This window comes from Oncorhynchus masou, chromosome 9 (genome assembly GCF_036934945.1).
Source record: "Oncorhynchus masou masou isolate Uvic2021 chromosome 9, UVic_Omas_1.1, whole genome shotgun sequence".
Lineage (NCBI taxonomy): Eukaryota > Metazoa > Chordata > Actinopteri > Salmoniformes > Salmonidae > Oncorhynchus > Oncorhynchus masou.
The window spans coordinates 31,064,727-31,089,793 of NC_088220.1; the positions used below are offsets into that span (position 1 = coordinate 31,064,727).

At 44.3% G+C, this 25,067-nt stretch overlaps 1 protein-coding gene across 1 annotated transcript; it reads left to right on the forward strand.

Moving 5' to 3' along the window:
- Positions 1–827: 827 nt before the first annotated feature.
- On the forward strand, positions 828–24,229 carry LOC135544991 (arrestin-C-like). Its single transcript, XM_064972666.1, has 18 exons — positions 828–964; positions 1,094–1,414; positions 4,898–4,983; positions 5,374–5,509; positions 5,612–5,683; positions 13,904–13,949; positions 19,764–19,826; positions 20,057–20,117; positions 20,330–20,374; positions 20,490–20,683; positions 21,370–21,429; positions 21,548–21,624; positions 21,734–21,869; positions 22,015–22,099; positions 22,334–22,406; positions 22,560–22,697; positions 23,607–23,714; positions 24,172–24,229. The coding sequence occupies exons 1-18, from the start codon at positions 828–830 to the stop codon at positions 24,227–24,229; spliced, it is 1,896 nt and encodes a 631-aa protein (XP_064828738.1).
- The last annotated feature ends 838 nt before the right edge of the window (positions 24,230–25,067 follow it).

Genomic DNA, 25,067 nt, shown 5'->3' on the forward strand with positions numbered 1-25,067 from the left:
TAGCGGGCTGTGTCGGTGGCACTGTATTGTCCTTAAAGCGAGCAAAGAAGTTGTTTCGGGTAAGGGTTAAGTTTAGGGTTAGGATAAGGGTTAAGGTTAAGGTTAATGCTAGGGCTTGTAGATAGTTTAAATGTTATTGATAGTCTGTATAGCATCTACAGATGGACCAGTGGCGACCCCACATATTTTGAGCTCTACCTGCTTAGAAAAAAATAAATATATACAATACCAGTCAAAAGTTGGGACACACCTACTCATTCAAGGGTTTCTTTATTTTTTTCTACATTGTAGTATAATAGTGAAGCCATCAGAACTATGAAATAAAACACATGGAATCATGCAGTAAGCAAAACAGTGTTAAACAAATCTAAATATATTTTAAATTCTTCCAAGTAGCCACCCTTTGCCTTGATGACAGCTTTGCACACTCTTGGCATTCTCTCAACCAGCTTCACCTGGAATGCTTTTGCAACAGTCTTGAAGGAGTTCCCACATATGCTGAGCACTTGTTTCCTGCTTTTCCTTCATCTTGCGGTCAAACTCATCCCAAACCATCTCAATTGGGTTGAGGTCAGGTGATTGTGGAGGCCAGGTCACCTTTTGAGCATTTAGTCATGAAATCTATGCACCCTACTCAATCCCTTTATATAGTGTAACGATGTACGCAATATCAGGGAGTGAGTGTTTTAATAAATAAATTAAACAAAACATGTAACACAAACAATGCACAGACATGACCCAGGAACTGAAACAATGATGACTGGGGAAGGAGGTCAAGAAGGTGATGGAGTCCAGGTGAGTGTCATTATGCGAACACGCGTGTAACGATGGTGACAAGTGTGCACCATAACGAGCAGCCTGGTGACCTAGATGCCGGAGAGGGAGCACATGTGACAGTACCCCCTGCCAACTCGCTGCTTCAGCTGCAGGATGCCGACCAAGATGATGATCCTGGGGATCAAGAGTGGACTGGTCACCTCTGCTAAGCCGCGGGAACCTGTCGATCCAGCTGAGGTGCGGGAGCGCGGCAACCTAGAGCGCCGGAGAGAGAGCATACTTGACAGTACCCCCTCCCCGGCACATTCGACTCCAGCCGCAGGACGCCAACCACAGGAACAATCCCGGTGATCCGGAGCGGCCCGTACGCCTCCCTTGAGGCGCAGAAACCTGATGAGCTGGCTGAGACTTGCCTCGGTCGACGCATGGAACCTGTTCACCCAGCTGAGGCATGGGAGCCTATCGAACCCGCTGAGGCATGGCAGCCTCTTGAGCCAGCTGAGGCATGGAGCTTATCAGTCCCGCTGAGGTATGGAAATCTGTCGAGCCAGCTGAGACAGGGGATCCAGCTGAGACAGGGGATCCGGTCGAACCCGCCGAGGCATGGGAATCCGACAAACCGGCTGAGACCTTCCAGGTAGCTCCGGCTCCAACACCCGAACCCGACATCACCTCTAACACAAAAACAAAACAAAACACGCCCTGATGCTTCCCTTAGTTGAGTCGTTATTCTGTAACGATTTACGCTGAGACTTGGGAAGCAAGTTCAGGGAGTGAGGGTTTTAATAAATAAATGAAACAAACACATAGCACAAATAACAAATAGACATGACCCAGGAACAGAAATAATGACAACTGGCGAAGAAACCAAAGGGAGTGACACATAAAGGGCAGGTAATCAAGGAGGTGATGGAGTCCAGGTGAGTGTCATTATGCGCAGATGCGCGTAACGATGGTGACAGGTGTGCGCCATAACGAGCAGCCTGGTGACCTAGTGGCCTTAGAGGGAGCACACGTGGCCTCCTGGGCCGTATACAGCATTCCAAACTGAGTTTCCTGAATTCCTATCGGACCTTGTAGTCATGGCAGTTAATATTCACATTTTTGGTGATTCTAAAATTCACATGGAAAAGTTTACAGACACACTCCAAAAGGCTTTCGGAGCCATTATCGACTCAGTAGGTTTTGTGCAACATGTCTCTACTCACTGCCATAGTCATACCCTGGACCTAGTTTTGTCCAAAGGAATAAATATTGTGGATCTTAACATTTTTCCTCATAACCACCATCTTATTACGTTTGCAATCGCAACAAATAATCTGCTTAGACCCCAGCCAAGGATCATCAAAAGCCGTGTTACAAATTCTCGACAACCCAAAGATTGCTAGATGCCTTTCCAGACTCCCTCCGCCTACCCAAGGACTTCAGAGAACATAAATTGGTTAACCACCTACCTGAGGAACTAAATGTAACTTTGCGTAATACCCTAGATGCAGTTTCATCCCTAAAAACCACTAGATTCAGTCGACACACCTAAGAAACTAGCTCCCTGGTATACAGAAAATACCCGAGCCATAAAGCAAGCTTCCAGAAAATTGGAACGGAAATGGCACTCCACCAAACTGGAAGTCTTCCGACTAGCTTGGAATGACTGTACCGTGTAATGTTGAAGAGTCCTCTCTGCTACTTGATCATCCTATTTTTCCAGAGAGGAGAATAAGAATGATTCTACATTTATTTTTGATACTGTCGCAAAGCAAACTAAATAGCAGCATTCCCCAAGAGAGGATGGCTTTCAGCAGTGATGAATTCGTGAACTTCATTAATGAAAAGATCATGATCGTTAGAAAGCAAATTACGGACTCCTCTTTGCAGCTGCGTATATGTCCTAAGCTCTATTGTCCTGAGTCTGCACAACACTGCCAGGACCTAGGATCAGTGGAGAAAATCAAGTTTTTTAATCCTATACCTCTTGACACATTCATGAAAATAGTAATGGCCTCTAAACCTTCAAGCTGCATACTGGACCTTATTCCAACTAAACTACTGAAAGAGCTGCTTCCTGTACATGGCCCTCCTATGTTGAACATAATAAACGGCTCTCTATCCACTGGATGTGTACTGAACTCACTAAAAGGGGCAGAAATAAAGCCTCTCTTGAAAGAGCCAAACCTTGACCCAGAAAATGTAAAAAAAGATTGGCCTATATCGAATATCCCATTATTCTCAATAAAACAACAACTGTTGCGTAGCAACTCATTAACTTCCTTTAGACAAACAATGTATACAAAATGCTTCAGGCTGGTTTTAGACGCCATCATAGCACGGAGACTGCCCTCATAAAGGTGGTAAATTACCTTTTAATGACATCAGACAAAGGCTCTACATCTGTCCTCGTGCTCCTAGACCTTAATGCTGCTTTTGCCAACATTGATCACCACATTATTTTGGAGAGATTGGAAACCCCTAATTGGTCTAGACGGATAAATTCTGGCCCGGTTTAGATTTTATCTGATGGAAGGATATCAGTTTGTCTCTGTGGATGGTTTGTCCTCTGACAAATCAGTTCACTTCCGGCTCTGACAGAGATGGCCGCCTCACTTCGCGTTCCTAGGAAACTATGCAGTATTTTGTGATTTTAGGTGTTATTTCTTACATTGGTACCACAGGTAATCTTAGGTTTCATTACATACAGTTGGGAGGAACTACTGAATATAAGAGCAACTGCAACTCACAATCATTACGACCAGGAATGTGACTTTCCCGAAGCGGATCCTGTGTTTTGCCTTCCACCCAGGACAATGGATCGGATCCCAGCTGGTGACCCAAAACAACGACGCCGTAAAAGGGGTCAAGCGAAGCGGTCTTCTGGTCAGGCTCCGGAGACGGGCACATCGCGCACCACTCCCTAGCATACTACTCGCCAATGTCCAGTCTCTTGACAACAAGGTTGATGAAATCCGAGCAAGGGTAGCATTCCAGAGAGACATCAGAGACTGTAACGTTCTTTGCTTCACAGAAACATGGCTCACTCGAGAGACGCTAACGGAGTCGGTGCAGCCAGCTGGTTTCTTCACGCATCGCGCCGACAGAAACAAGCATCTTTCTGGTAAGAAGAGGGGTGGGGGGTATGCCTTATGATTAATGAGACGTGGTGTGATCATAACAACATACAGGAACTCAAGTTCTTCTGTTCACCTGACGTAGAATTCCTCACAATCAAATTTCGACCGCATTATCTACCAAGGGAATTCTCTTCGATTATAATCACAGCCGTATATATTCCCCCCCAAGTAGACACATCGATGGCCCTGAACGAACTTTATTTGACTCTATGTAAACTGGAAACCACATATCCTGAGGCTGCATTCATTGAAGCTGGGGATTTTAACAAGGCTGATCTGAGAACAAGACTCCCTAAATTCTATTAGCATATCGATTGCGCAACCAGGGCGGGTAAAACCCTGGATCATTGTTATTCTAACTTCCGCGATGCATATAAGTTCCTCCCCCGCCCTCCTTTTGGAAAATCTGACCACGACTACATTTAGTTGCTTCCAGCCTTCAGACAGAGACTAAAACAAGAAGCTCCTGCGCTCAGGCCTGTTCAACGCTGGTCCGACCAATCTGATTCCATGCTTCAAGACTGCTTCGATCACGTGGATTGGGATATGTTCCGCATTGCGTAAAACAACAACATTGACGAATACGCTGATTCAGTGAGCGAGTTCATTAGAAAGTGCATCGGCGATGTTATACCCACAGCACCGATTAAAACATTCCCAAACCAGAAACCGTGGATTGATGGCAGCATTCGCGTGAAACTGAAAACGCGAACCACAGCTTTTAACCAGGGCAAGGTGACCGGAAACATAACCGAATACAAACAGTGCAGCTATTCCCCCCGCAAGGCAATCAAACAAGCTAGCCGTGAGTATAGAGACAAAGTAGAGTTGCAATTCACCGGTTCAGACACAAGAGGTATGTGGCAGGGTCTACAGGTAATCACGGATTACATAAAGAAAACCAGCCCCATCGCGGACCAGGATGTCTTGCTCCCAGACTGACTACTACGTGAGAATGCTGTTCATCGATTACAGCTCAACATTTAACACCATAGTACCCTCCAGACCCTGGGTCTCGGCCCCGCCCAGTGCAACTGGGTACTGGACTTCCTGACGGGCCGCCCCCGGGTGGTGAGGGTAGGTAACAACATCTCCACCCCGCTGATCCGCAACACTGGGGCCCCACAAGTGTGCGTTCTGAGCCCTCTCCTGTACTCCCTGTTCACCCACGACTGCGTGGCCATGCACGCCTCCAACTCAATCATCAAATTTGCGGAGGACACTACAGTGGTAGGCTTGATTACCAACGAGATGGCCTACAGGGAGGAGGTGAGGGCCCTCGGAGTGTGGTGTCAGGAAAATAACCTCACACTCAACGTCAACAAAACAAAGGAGATGATTGTGGACTTCAGGAAACAGCAGAGGGAGCATCCCCCTATCCACATTGACGGGACAGTAGTGGAGAGGGTAGTAAGTTTTAAGTTCCTCGGTGTACACAACACGGACAAACTGAATTGGTCCACCCACACAGACAGCGTGGTGAAGAAGGCGCAACAGCGCCTCTTCAACCTCAGGAGGCTGAAGAAATTGGGCTTCTCACAAAAAGCACTCACAAACCTCGACAGATGTACAATCGAGAGCATCCTGTCGGGCTGTATCACCGCCTGGTACGGCAACCACAACCGCAAGGCTCTCCAGAGGGTAGTGAGGTCAGCTCTACGCATCACCGGGGGCAAACTCCAGGACACCTACACCACCTGATGTCACAGGAAGGCCATAAAGATCATCAAGGACAACCACCACCCGAGCCACCGCCTGTTCACCCCGCTATCATCCAGAAGGTGAGGTCAGTACAGGTGCATCAAAGCAGGGGCCGAGAGACTGAAAAACAGCTTCTATCTCAAGGCCATCCGACTGTTAAACAGCCACCACTAACATTGAGTGGCTGCTGCCAACATACTGACTCAACTCCAACCACTTTAGTAATGGAAATTGATGGAAAAAATGTATTACTAGCCACTAGCCATATAATGTTTACATACCCTACATTACTCATCTCATATGTATATACTGTACTCTATATCATCTACGGCATCTTGCTATCTTTATGTAATACGTGTTTCACTAGCCACTTTAAACTATGCCACTTTATGTGGGTCGGCAGGGTAGCCTAGTGGTTAGAGTGTTGGACTAGTAACCGAAAAGTTCAAATCTCTGCGCTGACAAGGTACAAATCTGTCGTTCTGCTCCTGAACAGACAGTAAACCCACTGTTCCTAGGCCATCATTGAAAATAAGAAATTGTTCTTAACTGACTTGCATAAAGGGGAAAAAAATAATGTTTACATACCCTACATTACTCATCTCATATGTATGTACCATCTGCTGCATCTTGCCTATGCTGTTCTGTACCATCACTATTCATATATTCTTTATCCCTTTACTCTTGTGTGCATACGGTAGTAGTTTTGGAATTGTTAGGTTAGATTACTCGTTGGTTATTACTGCATTGTCGGAACTAGAAGCACAAGCATTTCTCTACACTCACATTAACATCTGCTAACCATGTGTATGTGACAAAGAAAATTGTATTTTATTTTATTTGTAATTTTCGGTGTTCCTCAAGGTTCCGTTTTAGGACAACTATTGTTCTCACTATATAATTTACCTCTTGGTGATGTCGTTCAGAAACATAATGTTAACTTTCACTGCTATGTGGACGATACACAGCTGTACATTTCAATGAAACATGGTGAAGACCCAAATTTGCCCTCCCTGGAAGCCTGTGTTTCAGACATGTAACCTTTATTGAACTAGGCAAGTCAGTTAAGAACAAATTCATATTTATAATGGCGGCCTACACCGGCCAAACCCGGACAACGTTGGGCCAATTGTGCGCCACCTGGCCAGTTGTGATACAGCCTGGATTCGAACCAGGGTGTCTATACTGACGCCTCAAGCACTGAGATGCAGTGGATGACGACAAATGTTTTACTTTTAAACTCGGACAAAAAGGAGATTACTATTCTAGGTCCAAAAAAACGAGATCTTCTGTTGGATCTGACAATTAATCTTGATGGTTATGCAGTCATCTCAAATAAAACTGTGAAGGACCTCAGCGTTACTCTGGACACTGTTCTCTTTTGACAAACATATCAAGAATTCAAGGACAGCTTTTTTCCAACTTCGTATCATTGCAAAAATCTGAAACTTTTTGTCCAAAAATTATGCACATCTAGATTAGACTACATCAATGCTCTACTTTCTGGCTAACCAGATAAAGCACTGAATAAGCTTCAGTTTGTGCTAAACATGGCTGCTAGAATCTTGACAAGAAGCAAAAAAAAAATATTAAATTACTCCAGCGCTAGCCTCTGGCTTCCTGTTAAGGCTAGGTATGATTTCAAGGTTTTACTGCTAACCTACAAAGCATTACATGGGCTTGCTCCAATTTGGTCCTACCACACATACCTACATGTACGCTACGGTCACAAGAGGCAGGCCTCCTTATTGTTCCTAGAATTTCTAAGCAAACAGCTGGAGGCAGGGCTTTCTCCTATAGAGCTCCATTTTTATGAAATGGTCTGCCTTTCCTTGTGAGAGACGCAGACTCTGTCCTGATCTTTAAGTCTTTATTGAAGACTCATCTCTTCAGTAGGTCATATGATTGAGTGTGGTCTGGCCCAGGGGTGCGAGGGTGAACGGAAAAGCATTGAAGTGAAAAACTGCCCTTGCTTTCGCTGCCTGGCCGGTTCCCCTCTCTCCACTGGGATACTCTGTTTCTGACCCTATTATGGGGGCTGAGTCACTGGCTTACTGGTGCTCTTTCATGCCGTCCCTAGGAGGGGTGCATCACTTGAGTGGGTTGAGTCACTGACTTTGGCGCCCCCTCGGGTTTGTGCCATGGGGGAGATCTTCATGGGCTATACTCAGCCTTGTCTCAGGGTAGTAAGTCGGTGGTTTGCGGATGTCCCTCTAGTAGTGTGGGGGCTGTGCTTTGGCAAAGTGGATGTTTATCTTTGGATGGGGCCACAGTGTAGCTGTGGAGCCAGGCTAGTAACCATCACCCTCTGTCTTCTTTCGGTGGTGTAGCTACTGAGCCAGGCTAGTAACCATCACATTCTACCTTCTTCCCGTGGTGTAGCTGTGGAGCCAGGCTAGTAACCATCACCCTCTGTCTTCTTCCTGTGGTGTATCTGTGGAGCCAGGCTAGTAACCATCACCCTCTGTCTTCTTCCTGTGGTGTAGCTGTGGAGCCAGGCTAGTAACCATCAACCTCTGTCTTCTTCCTGTGGTGTAGCTGTGGAGCCAGGCTAGTAACCATCACCCTCTGTCTTCTTCCTGTGGTGTAGCTGTGGAGCCAGGCTAGTAACCATCACCCTCTGTCTTCTTCCTGTGGTGTATCTGTGGAGCCAGGCTAGTAACCATCACCCTCTGTCTTCTTCCTGTGGTGTATCTGTGGAGCCAGAAAATAAAAATAAAAGAGAGCCGCACACTCTTGGAGCTCAGATGCAAAAATTTTAATACCAACGTTTCGACAGCCAAGCTGTCTTCATCAGGGTATAATCACAAACACTGCGGGATGACTCGTTTATATAATGTCAAAGGACACAGGTGTCTGTAATCATGGCCAGGAGTGGCCTAATATCATTGGTTAATAATCAAATATTAAAATGTCATACAAAGAACAGCATACAAACAAATGGATAGCATACGATCATAGATTAATTTGACTATACAAGTTTACACACAATTACAATGGCAAAGTCACAATAATCACAAGAATGGCTTCAGATCAAAGTCTACGTTGAGACCGAAGGGCGCAAGGGTCTTTAAATTAAAGATCCAGGCAGCTTCTCGTTTTAACAATAAATTATCAAGGTCACCCCCTCTCCTAGGGAGGGTGACATGTTCGATGCCAATATAACGCAGAGACGAAATCGAGTGGCCTGCCTCCAAGAAGTGGGCCGCAACTGGATAAGTCAAGTTTTTACACCTAATGGTGCTACGATGCTCTGAGATAAGTACTTTTAATTCACGCTGTGTTTTACCTACATAATTTTTACCACAAGGACAAGTTATAAGATAAATAACTGCCTTAGTGGAGCACGTAATAACACCTTTTATTGGGATCGATTTCCCTGTTTGTGGGTGTTTGAAGGATCTACATTTATAAGTGCCATTGCATTGAGCACAGCCATTACATTTGTAATTTCCATCCAGTAGGGGCGCAAATAGACGTTGTTCAGGAATATCTTGGGGTGGTAAATCAGAGTGTACCAATTGGTCTCTGAGATTTCTGCCCCGCGAGAATACGACCAAGGGAAGGTCCAAAAACACATTACCAAGACTATCATCGGATTTTAGGATGTGCCAATGTTTGTGAACAATTCCCTTAATTTGTTCAGAGCACTTTGAATAACGGGTAGTTAGAACGCAAGAATGCGTCTTTTTGCGAGACTTACCTTGAAAAAGGTCATGTCTCGTTTTGTTTTGAATTTTCTCAATGGCAATATTAATCTAATCATTCTTGTAGCCCCTCTCCTTGAACTTTCTTTGCGTCTCAGCCATATTTCTGTCGAAATCGGACTGTTTTTTGCAAATTCTTTTGATTCGACAGAATTGGCTGTCGGGCAAACTGTTTTTCAAGGGAAGTGGGTGACAACTATCAGCCCTCAACAAACTGTTACGATCAGTAGGTTTACTGTAAAGATCAGTGTATAAAACATTATCTTCACACAAGATCAGAAGATCAAGAAAACTGATTTGACGTGTATCAAATTGCATAGTAAATCTCAGATGCTCAGAACAGGAGTTAAGAAAAGCATGGAACGCCTGGAGCTGTTTAGCATCACCCCTCCATAGAACATATCTGTGGAGCCAGGCTAGTAACCATCACCCTCTGTCTTCTTCCTGTGGTGTATCTGTGGAGCCAGGCTAGTAACCATCACCCTCTGTCTTCTTCCTGTGGTGTATCTGTGGAGCCAGGCTAGTAACCATCACCCTCTGCCTTCTTCCTGTGGTGTATCTGTGGAGCCAGGCTAGTAACCATCACCCTCTGCCTTCTTCCTGTGGTGTATCTGTGGAGCCAGGCTAGTAACCATCACCCTCTATCTTCTTCCTGTGGTGTAGCTGCTGAGCCAGGCTAGTAACCATCACCCTCTGCCTTCTTCCTGTGGTGTATCTGTGGAGCCAGGCTAGTAACCATCACCCTCTGCCTTCTTCCTGTGGTGTATCTGTGGAGCCAGGCTAGTAACCATCACCCTCTGTCTTCTTCCCGTGGTGTAGCTGCTGAGCCAGGCTAGTAACCATCACCCTCTTCCTTTTACCGGTGGTGTAGCTGTGGAGCCAGGCTAGTAACCATCACCCTCTGTCTTCTTCCTGTGGTGTAGCTGTGGAGCCAGGCTAGTAACCATCACCCTCTGTCTTCTTCCTGTGGTGTATCTGTGGAGCCAGGCTAGTAACCATCACCCTCTGCCTTCTTCCTGTGGTGTATCTGTGGAGCCAGGCTAGTAACCATCACCCTCTGTCTTCTTCCTGTGGTGTATCTGTGGAGCCAGGCTAGTAACCATCACCCTCTGTCTTCTTCCTGTGGTGTATCTGTGGAGCCAGGCTAGTAACCATCACCCTCTGTCTTCTTCCTGTGGTGTAGCTGCTGAGCCAGGCTAGTAACCATCACCCTCTGTCTTCTTCCTGTGGTGTATCTGTGGAGCCAGGCTAGTAACCATCACCCTCTGACTTCTTCCTGTGGTGTAGCTGTGGAGCCAGGCTAGTAACCATCACCCTCTGACTTCTTCCTGTGGTGTAGCTGTGGAGCCAGGCTAGTAACCATCACCCTCTGTCTTCTTCCTGTGGTGTATCTAGGCTATTAACCTTGAACACAGTTCAATGCCAGACAGATGTTGCAGGAGCTTTGTGTGATCTACTAGATCAAAGGCTTTGGACATATCAGCTGTTAACACCCTCACCATTGTTGTTTTTGTGGAGTCTGTAGCTGTCAGCCAGGAGTGTGTGGCTTTCACAAGGGCAGTAGTAGTGCTGGAATTTGGTAGGTAGGCATACAGATTTGAGCACTCAGATAAAACTGTTGGAATTCGTTTTTTTAATGAATATCTCCTGGATCTCCTGGGACCATGCCTCAGGACTACCTGACCCGATGACTCCTTGCTGTCCCCAGTCCACCTGGTCATGCAGCTGCTCCAGTTTCAACTCTTTTGCCTATGGCTATGGAACCCTGACCTGTTCAACAGATGTACTACCTTGTCCAGGACCAGCTGTTTTCAACTCTCTCTCTCTACCGCACCTGCTGTCTTGAACTCTGAATGCTCGGCTATGAAAAGCCAACTGACATTCACTCCTGAAATGCTGACCTGTTGCACCCTCTACAACCACTGTGATTATAATTATTTGACCCTGCTGGTCATCTAGGAACGTTTGAACATCTTGGCCATTAACTGTTATAATCTATTATCTAATAAACTATTATATATAGGAGATTATTTAATTTAGCCATCCTTTGCTTTGAAGACAGCTTTGCACACTCTTGGCCTTCTCTCAACCAGCTTCATGAGGTAGTCAACTGGAATGCATTTCAATTAACAGGTTTGCCTTGTTAAAAGTTAATTTGTGGATTTTATTTCCTTCTTAATGCGTTTCAGTTGTGTTGTGACAAGGTAGAAGATAGCCCTATTTCATAAAAGACCAGGTCCATAATCTGGCAAGAACAGCTCAAATAAGCAAAGAGAAACCACAGTCCATCATTACGTTAAGACTTGAAGGTCGGTCAATTCGGAAAAATTCAAGAACTTTGAACGTTTCTTCAAGTGCAGTCGCAAAAACCATTTTGCTCCATGATGAAACTGGCTGTCATGAGGACCACCACAGGAAAGAAGACCCAGATTCACTTCTGCTGCAGAGGATACGTTCACTGGAGTTATCTGCACCTCAGTTTGCAGCCCAAATAAATGCTTCACAGAGTTCAAGTAACTGACACATCTCAACATCAACTGTTCAGAGGAGACTGCATGAATCAGGCCTTCATGGTCAAATTTCTGCAATGAAACCACTACTGAAGGACACCAATAAGAAGAAGAGACTGGCTTGGGCCAAGAAACATGAACAATGGACATTAGACAGGTGCAAATCTGTCCTTTGGTCTGACGAGTCCAAATGTGAGAATTTTGGTTCCAACCGTCGTATATTTGTGACACGAAGAGTATGTGAAAGGATGATCTCCGCATGTGTGGTTCCCATCGTGAATCATGGAGGAGGGCGTGTGATGGTGTGGGGTGCTTTGCTAATACACTGTCAGTGTTTTATTTAGATTTCAAGGCACACTTCACCAGCATGGCTACCACAGCATTCTGCAGCGATATGCCATCCCATCTTGTTTGCGCGTAGTGAGACTATCACTTGTTTTTCAACAGGACAATGACCCAACACTCCAGGCTGTGTAAGGGCTTTTTGACCAAGAAGGAGAGTGATGGAGTGCTGCATCAGATGACCTGGCCTCCACAATCACTTGACCTCATCCCAATTGAGATGTTTTGGGATGAGTTGGAGCGCAGAGTGAAGGAAAATAAGCCAACAAGTGCTCAGCATATGTGGGAACTCCTTCCAGGCTGTTGGAAAAGCATTCCAGGTGAAGCTGGTTGAGAGAATGCCAAGAGTGTTCAAAGCTGTCATCAAGGGAAAGGGTGGCTACTTTGAAGAATCTAAAATCTAGAATTTATTTAGATTTGTTTAACACTTTTTTGCTTACTGCATGATTCCATGTGTGTTATTTCATAGTTTTGATGTCTTCACTATTATACTACAATGTGGAAAATAATACAAATATAGAAAAACCCTTGAATGAGTAGGTGTGTCCAAACGTTTGACTGGTACTGTATATTGTGAAGGAAAATGTTGTGTTTGTTCTTTTCTGATAACCAATTTGACTGGGTTCATGCAAGTGACTGATTGATCGTGCCTGGGAGGAATCCTCACTATCAGTATAAGCAATTTGCCAGTGTGCCCAGAATATTGTTTTGAGAACAGGTGTCTCAGTTTCAAGGTCTCAGCTTGGAGAGAAGAAGCCTCGTGAGGTATTGGTCGGTCACATGCATGAACCAAATGTTAATGATGAATTAATTATGAATAATGAATCATGTAAATCATGCAAATATAAGTTGTCTGTGTAAGCAGTATATAAGAGGCTGGCTTCCGGCGGGCATTGTATCAAGAAGCCTTGAGGCTTGGTTGGGTTGTGGTTTGGAGGACGCACAGCTCTCGACCTACGCCTCTCACGAGTTCGTGTGGGAGTTGCAATGATGAGACAAGACTGTTGGATACCAATTGGATACCACGAAAAGGGGTAATATATGTATATATATTAACAATCATCTAGGACGTCATTGTATGCTGTAGCATTAAGATTTCCCTTCACTGGAACTAAGGGGCCTTGCCCGAACCATGAAAAACAGCCCCAGACCATTTACAGTTGGCACTATGTATTTGGGCAGGTAACATTCTCCTGGTAACATTCTCCTGGCATCCGCCAAATCCAGAATAGCCCTTCAGACTGCCAGATGGTGAAGTGCGATTCATCAATCCAGAGAACACGTTTCCACTGCTCCAGAGTCCAATGGCGGCGAGCTTTACACTACTCCAGCTGACATTTGGCATTGCATATGGTGATCTTAGGCTTGTATGCGGCTGCTGGGCCATGGAAACCCATTTCATGAAGCTCCCGACAAACAGTGCTAATGTTGCTTCCAGAGGCAGTTTGGAACTCGACAGTGAGTGTTGCAACTGAGGACAGGCAATTTTTGCTCGCTACCTGCTTCAACACTCGGCAGTCCCGTTCTGTGAGCTTGTGTGGCCTACCACTTCACAATAACAGCACTTACAGTTGACCGGGGCAGCTCTAGCAGGGCAGAAATTTGACAAACTTGTCACATCCTGATCTGTTTCAACTATGTTTCACCTTTGTGCTTGTCTCCACCCCCACCAGGTGTCTCCTATCTTCTGCCATTATCCCCTGTGTATTTATACCTGCGTTTTCTGTTTGTCTGTTGCCAGTTCGTCTTGTCCCGTCAAGTCCTACCAGCGTGTTCTCTTGTTGCATGTGTGCTAGTTTTTTCTAGTCTTCCCAGTTCTGAACTTTTTGCCTGTCCAGATCCTGCCTGCAGTCCTCCACCTGCCTGACTGATTTGGATTACGACTCTTTGCCTGCCTTGACCTACCGATTGCCTGCCCGCCTGTACCAGCCTAACTCTGATTTGGATTATGACTCTTTGCCTGCCCCTTGTACTGTAATAAACTCTGAGACTTGTACTATCCACCTCCTGTGTCTACATCTAGGTCTTTGCTGTGCGTTCGATTTTATACACCTGTCAGCAACGGGTGTGGCTGAAATAGCCGAATCCACTAATTTGAAGGGTTGTCCACATACTTTGTATATATAATGTACCCATTGATTATTGAAGGATATAACTTATACATGCCTCATGAGCTTAGTTCAACTGTTGTACCTGATCAAAACCTCAAATATAAGCTTGTTTTACTCCAATGTTTGTAAACATTGTGAATGTAAACAAACACTGGACTGTATAGCCTGAAAACCTGTTTAAAACTATAATTTGATATATTGGATGGTCAGCCCTTGCATCCATAGATATGTCTATCAATTTGAAAGTGGTTACATTTCTCCAGGCCCATCCCTTAGCGTTTTACCAAAACAGAGGAGGGAAGGCTGTTTCCACTGTTGATTTCCCCTTTGAGTGACAACTAGATTTAGATTCAGACATGTCCACTAAGTGGCTTATTATGAGTCAGAGACAGACAGACAAGTAGAAACATACATACATACGGACAGACGGACAGACAGACAGACAGAGACACAGACAGACAGATAGAGACCGACAGATACAGAGAGACAAACAGACAGACAGACAGACAGGCAGATAGAGACCGACAGATACAGAGAGACAAACAGACAGACAGAGACACAGACAGACAGATAGAGACTGACAGATACAGAGAGACAAACAGACCGACAGACCGACAGACCGACAGACAGACAGACAGACAGACAGACAGACAGACAGACAGACAGACAGACAGAGACACAGACAGACAGATAGAGACCGACAGATACAGACAGACAGACAGACAGACAGACAGACAGACAGACAGGCAGATAGAGACCGACAGATACAGAGAGACAAACAGACAGACAGACAGACAGACAGACAGGCAGATAGAGACAGACAGATACAGAGATACAAACAGACCGACAGACAGACAGACAGACAGACAGACAGACAGACAGACAGGCAGATAGAGACAGACAGATACAGAGATACAAACAGACCGACAGACAGACAGACAGACAAACAGAGAGGCAGATAGAGACCGACAGATACAGAGAGACAGACAGACAGGCAGACAGACAGACAGACAGACAGGCAGGCAGACAGACAGACAGACAGACAGACAGACAGACAGACAGACAGACAGACAGACAGACAGGCAGATAGAGACCGACAGATACAGAGAGACAAACAGACAGACAGACAGACAGATAGACAGACAGACAGGCAGGCAGGCAGGCAGACAGACAGACAGACACGTGGCTTGTATGCCTCACATACACACACTGAGGGAGAGAGCATAGCCAGTTGTGTGGTGGCGTCCCCCAATGGTATTGTTATCCTTCTGTACTGACTCATAGTGCAAGCCAAGGCACCACAGAGAATACAAGCCCAAAATGGACCCAGACAGGATAACATGCACACAGAGATGTAGACTGACAAAGGACAAGACCTTTGTCTGGGATTAAGACCAGCAAGACAAACTAAAATAGCCCGCTACCAAAATCCTGCGGTCTCTCCTTCACCACAGCTAACGTGAGAAAAACATTTAAACGTGTTAACCCTCGCAAGGCTGCCGGCCCAGACGGCATCCCCAGCCGTGTCCTCAGAGCATGAGCAGACAAGCTGGATGATGTGTTTACAGACATATTCAATCAAGCCCTATCCTAGTCTGCTGTCCCCACATACTTCAAGATGGCCACCATTATTCCTGTTCCCAAGAAAGCTAAGGTAACTGAGCTAAATGACTAGTGCCTCGTAGCACTCACTTCCGTCATCATGAAGTGCTTTGAGAGACTTGTCAAGGATCATATCACCTTCACCCTACCTGACACCCTAGACCCACTCCAATTTGCTTACCGCCCCAATAGGTCCACAGATGACACAATTGCAATCACACTGCACACTGCCCTAACCCATCTGGACAAGAGGAGTACCTATGTGAGAATGCTGTTCATCGACTACAGCTCAGCATTTAACACCAAAGTACCCTCCAAACTCGTCATCAAGCTCGAGACCCTGTGCAACTGGGTACTGTACTTTCTGACGGGCCGCCCCCAGGTGGTGAGGGTAGGAAACAACATCTCCCCCCGCTGATCCTCAACACTGGGGCCCCACAAGTGTCGGTTCTCAGCCCTCTCCTGTACTCCCTGTTCACCCATGACTGCGTGGCCATACACCTCGGGAGGCTGAAGAAATTTGGCTTGTCACCAAAAACACTCACAAACTTTTACAGATACACAATCGAGAGCATCCGGTCGGGCTGTATCTCCGCTTCCCACAACCGCAAGGCTCTCCAGAGGGTGGTGCAGTTTGCACAACGCATCATCGGGGACAAACTACCTGCCCTCCAAGACACCTACACCACCCGATGTCACAGGAAGGCCAAAAAGATCATCAAGGACAACAACCACCTGAGCCACTGCCTGTTCACCCCGCTATCATCCAGAAGGCGAGGTCAGTACAGGTGCATCAAAGCTGGGACCGAGAGACTGAAAAGCAGCTTCTATCTCAAGGCCACCAGACTGTTAAACAGCCATCACTAACATTGAGTGGCTGCTGCCAACATACTGACTCAAATCTCTAGCCATTTTAATAATTTAAAATTGGATGTAATAAATGTATCACTAGTCCCTTTAAGCAATGCCACTTTATATAATGTTTACATACCCTCATTACTCATCTCATATGTATATACTGTACTCTATACCATCTACTGCATCTTGCCTAAACCGTTTGGCCATTGCTCATCCATATATTTATATGTACATATTCTTATTCATTCCTTACACTTGTGTGTATAAGGTAGTTGTTGTGAAATTATTAGATTACTTGTTAGATATTACTGCATGGTCAGAACTAGAAGCACAAGCATTTCACTACACTCGCGTTAACATCTGCTAACCATGTGTATGTGACTAATACAATTTGATTTGATTTGATCATATTCCCTTTAATACAACCAAACAGCCCCATTCCTTACACCCACCTATTCAACAACAAGTTACTCAGGATTTAATCCTTTTAAGTCACCTTCTCTGCTTATTTGTAACCCTGTTGTAGCCCAAAAAACTCAGCCAGCTAATTAATTAATAGGATATGGCCTAAAAGTAGCTTCTTATAACGGCAGGGGAAGCCAAAGGGAGGGTGGTGGGGTTGAGAGGTCGAGGTATAAAGGTGGAGGACGGAAGGTGGTAGATGCTAAAACTCGCTACACATGCACAGAGTGACGGATTACAGGGACAGCAGCACCAGACAACAGACACAGTCAAGACACTGAGGTGAGTACAACGCAAGACCGGCGGACCCTGCTTTACATCAACAGCATAGCCCACTGGGGAACGATGACATCATGCATGGGGGATCATATTGTGCATGACATCTTATCTTGTCAACATCTCAGAAAACTGCATCTAATTTACATCTTAAGTGATAACTATCACGCTGATTCTAGGAATGACTGATTAGGAGATGGTTGGACGTGCCATGTAGCCTTTACTGCAAGGATTGAATATGGGTAACAGTGTGAGCAAGCTTGTCTTCCAGCCCTGCTCAGGTTAGGGATGCACTGGAACAACGACCTACACTCACTGAGGCTGCCCAGGGCTGGATTTGCCCACCTTGCTTTGTTGTCATGGAATGAGAAGGAACATTTGTCTTAACCTTTCATTGCAGATATCATTTATCAGGGGTCTTTAAAACTGATACTAGGCACAGAGTATGATCAAAAAACTGTTGTAGAACATGGTGGATTTGACCAACTTCTTTGAATGTACAGGACATGTGATGTGTCCATTTTGAAATATATGAATATGTCACCTGTATTGACAATGGCAGCCTCGGTCAGAAATAGACAGTGCAGAGAGTTATCTCGGACAGAGCTCATTTTAAGCATATTTACATTGCAGTAGCCAATTTCATTTAGGCATTAGCTAAATCTGGTTGCAAATAAGAGTAGGAACAAACTACTCACTGTACACAGACGTCAATTCAAGGTCTATTTTTGATTTACATTTGGTTGAGTTGTCAACTAAACGTGAATTCAATGTGAAATCAACAACAAATGTCAACGTGCCATTGGATTTGGGTTAAAATTTGGGTGAAAAAAAGATGAAATTCCCTTATCTATTTGTTGTAAATCCGATCAGTTTTCCACGTTGATTTAAGATCATCCCCAAAAATGTTTTATGTTGAAATGATGTGGGAACAACGTTGATTCAAGCAGTTTTTGCCTAGGGGGTAATTTGTCTTTGATTTGATCTGTGTAATTACCAGCGTAGCGAATCAGATTAAGGGACCAACGCATCATGTTTATCTCCCACTGATTAGTTACACTGGTTTAGACTAATCAAATCAAATACTAAGTTGAAATTGTCCAGCTTCCACCATATAACTAATTTGCAACCAGGGAGGACTCTTATTTAGTTTGGAAGAGTGTTACTTGTTATTGTATCCTAATACATTTCATTAAACTGTATTTTCTACCTCTACAGACAACCTCATCCAATTAATCACAGACATGGCAAAGTGAGTATCTTTTAAATTCCCCAATCACCTACCAAAAATGTCTAATTTCTACAGATATATCGAGGTAGAGTTTATTTTCAGAACATACCAAACCATAGACTGTGGCACAGAACAGAGACGCTGACGCTAGATTATGAATATCTATTAGGGCAGCAGGTAGCCAAGCGGTTAACAGCGAGTAACCCAAACGTCACTGGTTTGAATCCCAGAGCTGGCTAGGTGAAAAATCTGCCGATGTGCCCTTGAGCAAAGCACTTAACCCTAATTGCCTCTGTAAGTCGCTCTGGATAAGAGAGTCTACCAAATGACTAAAATGTCAATGTAATTACTTTGCTACCTTTAGCACATTGCCTGTGTCATGTAAGGATGTGTGACACTTCTAAGGTTAAGAGGATCCAGAAAGAACCTGATTAGGACGGATCATCTCTGGATTAGATCCGGAATAGAGCAGTTTAGAATTAACAGCAAACACGAGCAAAGATGTGAGCAAATAGGCAAATAGCGATGCGTGCTATACTGATTGATAAACTGATATAAGGGATTAGGCGAGGTAAGAAGGACATCAGGAATATTGATCTGATAGGATTATATTATGAGATACCATATGAAAAAACATTGTGGTTGCCTCATTGTTACGTGAAGATAGCTGGCTGTACCAGTCATGCCAGTGGCTCCCATGCCACCCTGGGTCCTAATCAACCCAGAGCCTCAGTGGGAGGAGGGAGGGATGGAGGGAGGGGGAGTAGAGGCCTCAACTTTTAATTCAACTGGAACTGACAGCAGGCCAGTTAGGGTAGGTCACTAAGCAACGTACTGGGATGGCTCAGTAAGGATAGCAATCACAAAAAGTGCAGTGAGTTTAAAGACTGTAAAGACCCACTGCCACGAGGGTACGATAACTAACTAATACCACTAAGTGGAATTAGACGGAGATTCTAATGATGACAGGGTTTAGGTTAAGACAACATGTGTCCTACAATGAATGGAGGACACAATTAATAGTTATATTGCATGATACAGATTTGTTGAATCCAATCTAGTGTCTAAACTTCCTGTCACCGTCTCTCTGTAGGATCTACAAGAAGACCAGCGGCAACGGCTCGGTAAGGACCCCCTCTGACATCATAGCTGTGAGACACACTGGTCGAGGCCTGCTCTGATGCACTTATCGCATACCAGAGCAGGAATCCATAGGCTTCCTCTAACCGAGCCAACTTACAAACGGCACTGCGATTCCTCATGCTCCATCAAGATAACTGAGATTAGGCCTATCTATATGGTGTTGATTACAGACAGGAAGTAATGTCTCTCTATCCCTTTCTCCTTTTCCCAGATTGCTCTCTACCTGGGGAAGAGAGACTTCGTGGACCATGTGGAGACTGTTGATATCGTCGGTGTGTTACAAAGTTATCTCTGAATATCTTTGCACTTTACTAATCTAAGACTAGTGTATCTGTGTGTGTGTGTGTGTGTGTGTGTGTGTGTGTGTGTGTGTGTGTGTGTGTGTGTGTGTGTGTGTGTGTGTGTGTGTGTGTGTGTGTGTGTGTGTGTGTGTGTGTGTGTGTGTGTGTGTGTGTGTTTTTCATACATATATCTTCTCTTGCAGATGGTGTGATCAAGGTTGACCCCGCTGAACTTGAAGGCAGGAAAGGTAACAATAAGTTGATTTCACTGTATCTATTGAACCAGGAAAGATGCATGAAGTCCAATTCAGCCCATCGAGGTTCAGTCTTAAAATCAAAGATCTATCTTTAATCTCGTTGCAGTATGGGTGTATCTAGCATGCTCCTTCCGTTATGGGAGTGACGACCTGGACCTGATCGGGATGAACTACAGAAAAGACATCTGGATACAGAGGCAGCAGATCTACCCTGTTGTTGGCACCAAACCAGCCAACACCCCCATGCAGGAGGCCCTCCTGAAGAAATGTGAGGACCAAGGCCATGCCTTCACTTTCAATGTGAGTTTCACTGTGTGTTTCCTTCTGTCTCATCCTTCACACGGCATCACATAAAAAAGATATTATGTCTGTGCATAGCTCACTGTTCAGCCACACAATGTGTAATCTCGGTCCGCACTTTTAGCTGATGTTGCAAATCACATCAAAGACTTTTGTCACAATGTACAATCCCATGAATGGCCTAGTGCAGTCCAAAACTTGATTTTCCTGTGTTTTATATAGATTTTATATATACACTGTGAAGTTGGAATAATACTGTGAAATTGGTAAAATTATGATAATGCCCTTTAAGACTGCCTGAAATTTCAGCATGTTTTGGTGGGAGGGAGTTTTGGCCTGCCTGGTGACATCAGCAGTAAATTAAATAAATAAATAAAATTAGTTAATAGACCAATAACAAAGACAGTTCCATACCTCTTTGCCAATAACAGATAGTTTTCAGTTTTCCCCTCCCTACTCAGACCACTCCCAAACAAGATTAACAAGATTCTTGCTTGAGATATTGCTATTTGCTAATACCATTTTAATTGAAAACAATCACAGTAATGTACTAAATTGCTACCCAGAAATGATATGATATTGAGATAAAAAATGGCTACATTGGACCTTTGAAGGAAATGGACATCCTAGCCTGTTGGTTTGTACCTATCCACACCTGATCACTTCTTACTTCCTGTCCGTTTCAGATTGATACCAACCTACCATGCTCAGTCGGCCTTCAGCCTGCACCAGAGGATGTCGGCAAGGTATGTGTCTCTCCTCTTGCTCTCTCTCTCTAATCTTCTCTCTATTTCTTCTTTTTCACTCTCTCAATTTTATCATTTCATCAAAGACAAATCACTCCTTTGTTTCCTACCTCTGCAGGCTTGTGGTGTCGACTATGAGGTGAAAGCCTACATCGCCAATGAGGCAGACGACCCTGATGAGAAAATTAACAAGAAGTGCGTATCAGTGGAATTCCACTACTGTGCATACCATTTGCTGTTGCCAGTAATCAGATGAGTGTGTGTTCTGATGGTTTTCTACCCCTCTCTTCCTCTCTCCTGTCAGGGACACTTGCCGTCTGATCATTCGTAAGATCCAGTTTGCCCCAGGAACAATACCTGCTGGACCCCAGGCTGACATCAGCAAGAACTTCATGATGTCTGACAAGCTAGTCCACCTGGAGGCCTCTATAGAGAAGGAGGTAGGCCTGTAGCCCTTCCATTTATTAGACTTGTATCCTGTCAGCCTAGGAGAACGTTGATTACTGGGCTGGTTTTCTGTTGATGGATCATTCTGTATGATTCCTGTTTATTTGAATATGATTGCTTTCCTTTGGTGACTTTCAGCTCTATTTCCATGGAGACCCAATCCCTGTAAAAGTCAAAATCAACAATGAAACCGCAAAAGTGGTGAAGAAAATAAAAATAACAAGTGAGTCAACGTAAAAGTGGTTTTCTGTTCTGATTGGCTTCGTTGGTAGAGCATGGCGCTCGCAACACCAGGATTGTGGGTTTGATTCACGGGGCAACCCATACGTAAAATGTATGCACAGATGACTGTAAGTCGCTTTGGAGAAAAATGTCTGCAAATATATATATTATTCTCTGTCATGATTGCGTGTGTGTTTCAACTCTTGTTCTGACCAACACACATCTTTCTGACCAGTTGACCAGACAACAGAGGTGCTGCTTTACCAAGCAGACAAATATACCAAGACTGTTCTGAATGAAGAATTTGCGTAAGTTAAGAACACATTCATTCCATTTCTACTGTAATGTAGAATTACTAAACCTTGTGTCTATAACCCAATACTGAGTCAAACAATAAAGTGTATTTTGATTCTCACTGTTGGTGAATCACAATGTCCTGTTTGTGTGGTCGTCCTGCGCAGGGAGGAAGTAAAAGGAGAATCCACCCTGGAGAAGACTTTCACGGTGATCCCTCTTCTGTCCAACAACAAAGAGAAGCGTGGTCTGGCTGTGGACGGCAGACTAAAGGATGAAGATACCAACCTGGCTTCTACCACACTGTGAGTCAGTGAGTTACCCAAGACATACACTACTGTTCAAAAGTTTGGGATCACTTAGAAATGTCTTTGTTTTTGAAAGAAAAGCTCAACTGGTGTTTTGCGGGTACTATTTAATGAAGCTTCCAGTTGAGGACTTGTGAGGCATCTGTTTCTCAAACTATACACTCTAATGTACTTGTCCTCTTGCTCAGTTGTGCACCGGGGCCTCTCACCCCTCTTTATATTCTGGTTAGCCAGTTTGCTCTGTTCTGTGAAGGGAGTAGTACACAGCGTTGTACGAGATCTTCAGTTTCTTGGCAATTTCTCGCATGGAATAGCCTTCATTTCTCAGAACAAGAATAGAATGACGAGTTTCAGAAAAAGGTTCTTTGTTTCTGGTCATTTTGAGCCTGTAATCGAACACACAAATGCTGATGCTCCAGATACTCAACTAAAGAAGGCCAGTTTTATTGCTTATTTAATCAGAACAACCGTTTTCAGCTGTGCTAACATAATTGCTAAAGTGTTTACTAATGATCAATTAGCCTTTTAAAATGATAAACTTGGATTAGCTAACACAGCGTGGCATTGGAACACAAGAGTCATGGTTGCTGATAATGGGCCTCTGTACGCCTATGTAGGTATTCCATTAAAAGAAATCAGCTGTTTCCAGCTACAATAGTCATTTACAACATTAACAATGTCTACACTGTATGTCTGATCAACTTGATGTTATTTTATTGGACAAAAAATAATTGTATTTCAAAAACAAGGACATTTCTAAGTGACCTCAAACTTTTGAACGGTGGTGTATCTCCACCACACCCCGCTCTCCTTCTGTAGATGATGATAAAAAAACTTTTCTGCATCATCATCTATTGTCAAAAAGCCTGAGGTAACCCATCCCTGTTCTGTCCTCCCCTCTCCTAGCATTCGTCCTGGCATGGATAAAGGAATGCAGGGAATCTTAGTTGCTTACAAAATCAAGGTGAACCTCTTGGTCTCCAGCGGAGGCCTCTTGGGAGGCCTAACAGCCAGGTAAGAACAGGAGATGATATATGATATGTGCACTTTATTACATGACAAACAGAGTACCCATGGGAAACTGTTGAGCGTGAAAAACACAGCAGCGTCGCAGTACTTTACACAAACCGGCATGCCTGGCACCTACTACCATACCCTGTTCAAAAACACTTTAATTTTTTTGTCTTGCCCATTCACCCTCTGAATGGCACACATACACATTTCTCAATCATATCTCAAGGCTTCAAAATCCTTCTTTAACCTGTCTCTTCCCCTTCATCTACATTGATTGAAGTGGATTTAACAAGTGTCATCAATAAGAGATTATAATTTTCACCTGGTCAGTCTATGTCATGGAAAGAGCAGGTGTTCTTAATGTTTTGTCACTCGGTGTACATGAACGTCAGCAAGGTTTTGTTGGAGAAACATGATTATGTTGCCCACTGATAATGTACATTTTGTTTCGCCACAGTGATGTCGGAGTAGAATTACCTTTGGTATTGATGTCTCCCAAACCTGCAGATGTGTAAGTATGACTCTACCACCTGGTTTATCAGTGTGAAATGGGGGATTCATACGTGATGATATTCTGGCATGCGTGACAATTTCAGTTTTCCATTGAGTCTATAGTTTCTAATTGTTACCATAAGAATGTTGATCTTATGTGTGTTTGTGCATTTATGAACTGCAGCCCAGTGGAATAAATGCCTGTGTGGTGCAGGTGAGGTCACTCTCAATGTCACATGTTTTCGGCCCAATATTCACTTCTTCAAGGGATAGAAAAACATTATTATTTGGAAAGGGTTGAAATAGTTGCAGTTAAAGAAACATTTTCCATTGTTGCTCATTGGATATACTGTCAAGGTATAGAAATAGCTCTTAAAGAAGTGCACAATGTCAACACAATGTATCCTCTTAATATGCTTGTGTATTGTGCTACTGAACGATCATACACTTGGATACATATGCCAATTAGGATGATATAGAGATACCACTGTCATGGCCGCAGGAAGATGTTTTGTATTGGGTAATAATAGTTAATAAATATTTTTATTTCAGCAGGCAAGTCAGTTAAGAACAAATTCAATGACAGACAACCCCGGCTAATTGCGCACCACCCTATTGGACTCCCGATCACAGCCAGTTGTGATACAGTCCAGGATTGAACCATGTTCTGTAGTGTCGCCTCTAGCACTGAGATGCAGTGCCTTAGAACGCTGCGCCACTCTGGAGGAGGTGCTGCAACACCCTCAACACCCCTACTTCCCACGGCTATGACTGCTGTAGTACAATGCACAAGACTTCATGGTTTGATAGTGGACTCAAAAAGAGAGAAACTATTGAACAGAACAACCACATATTCAAGCA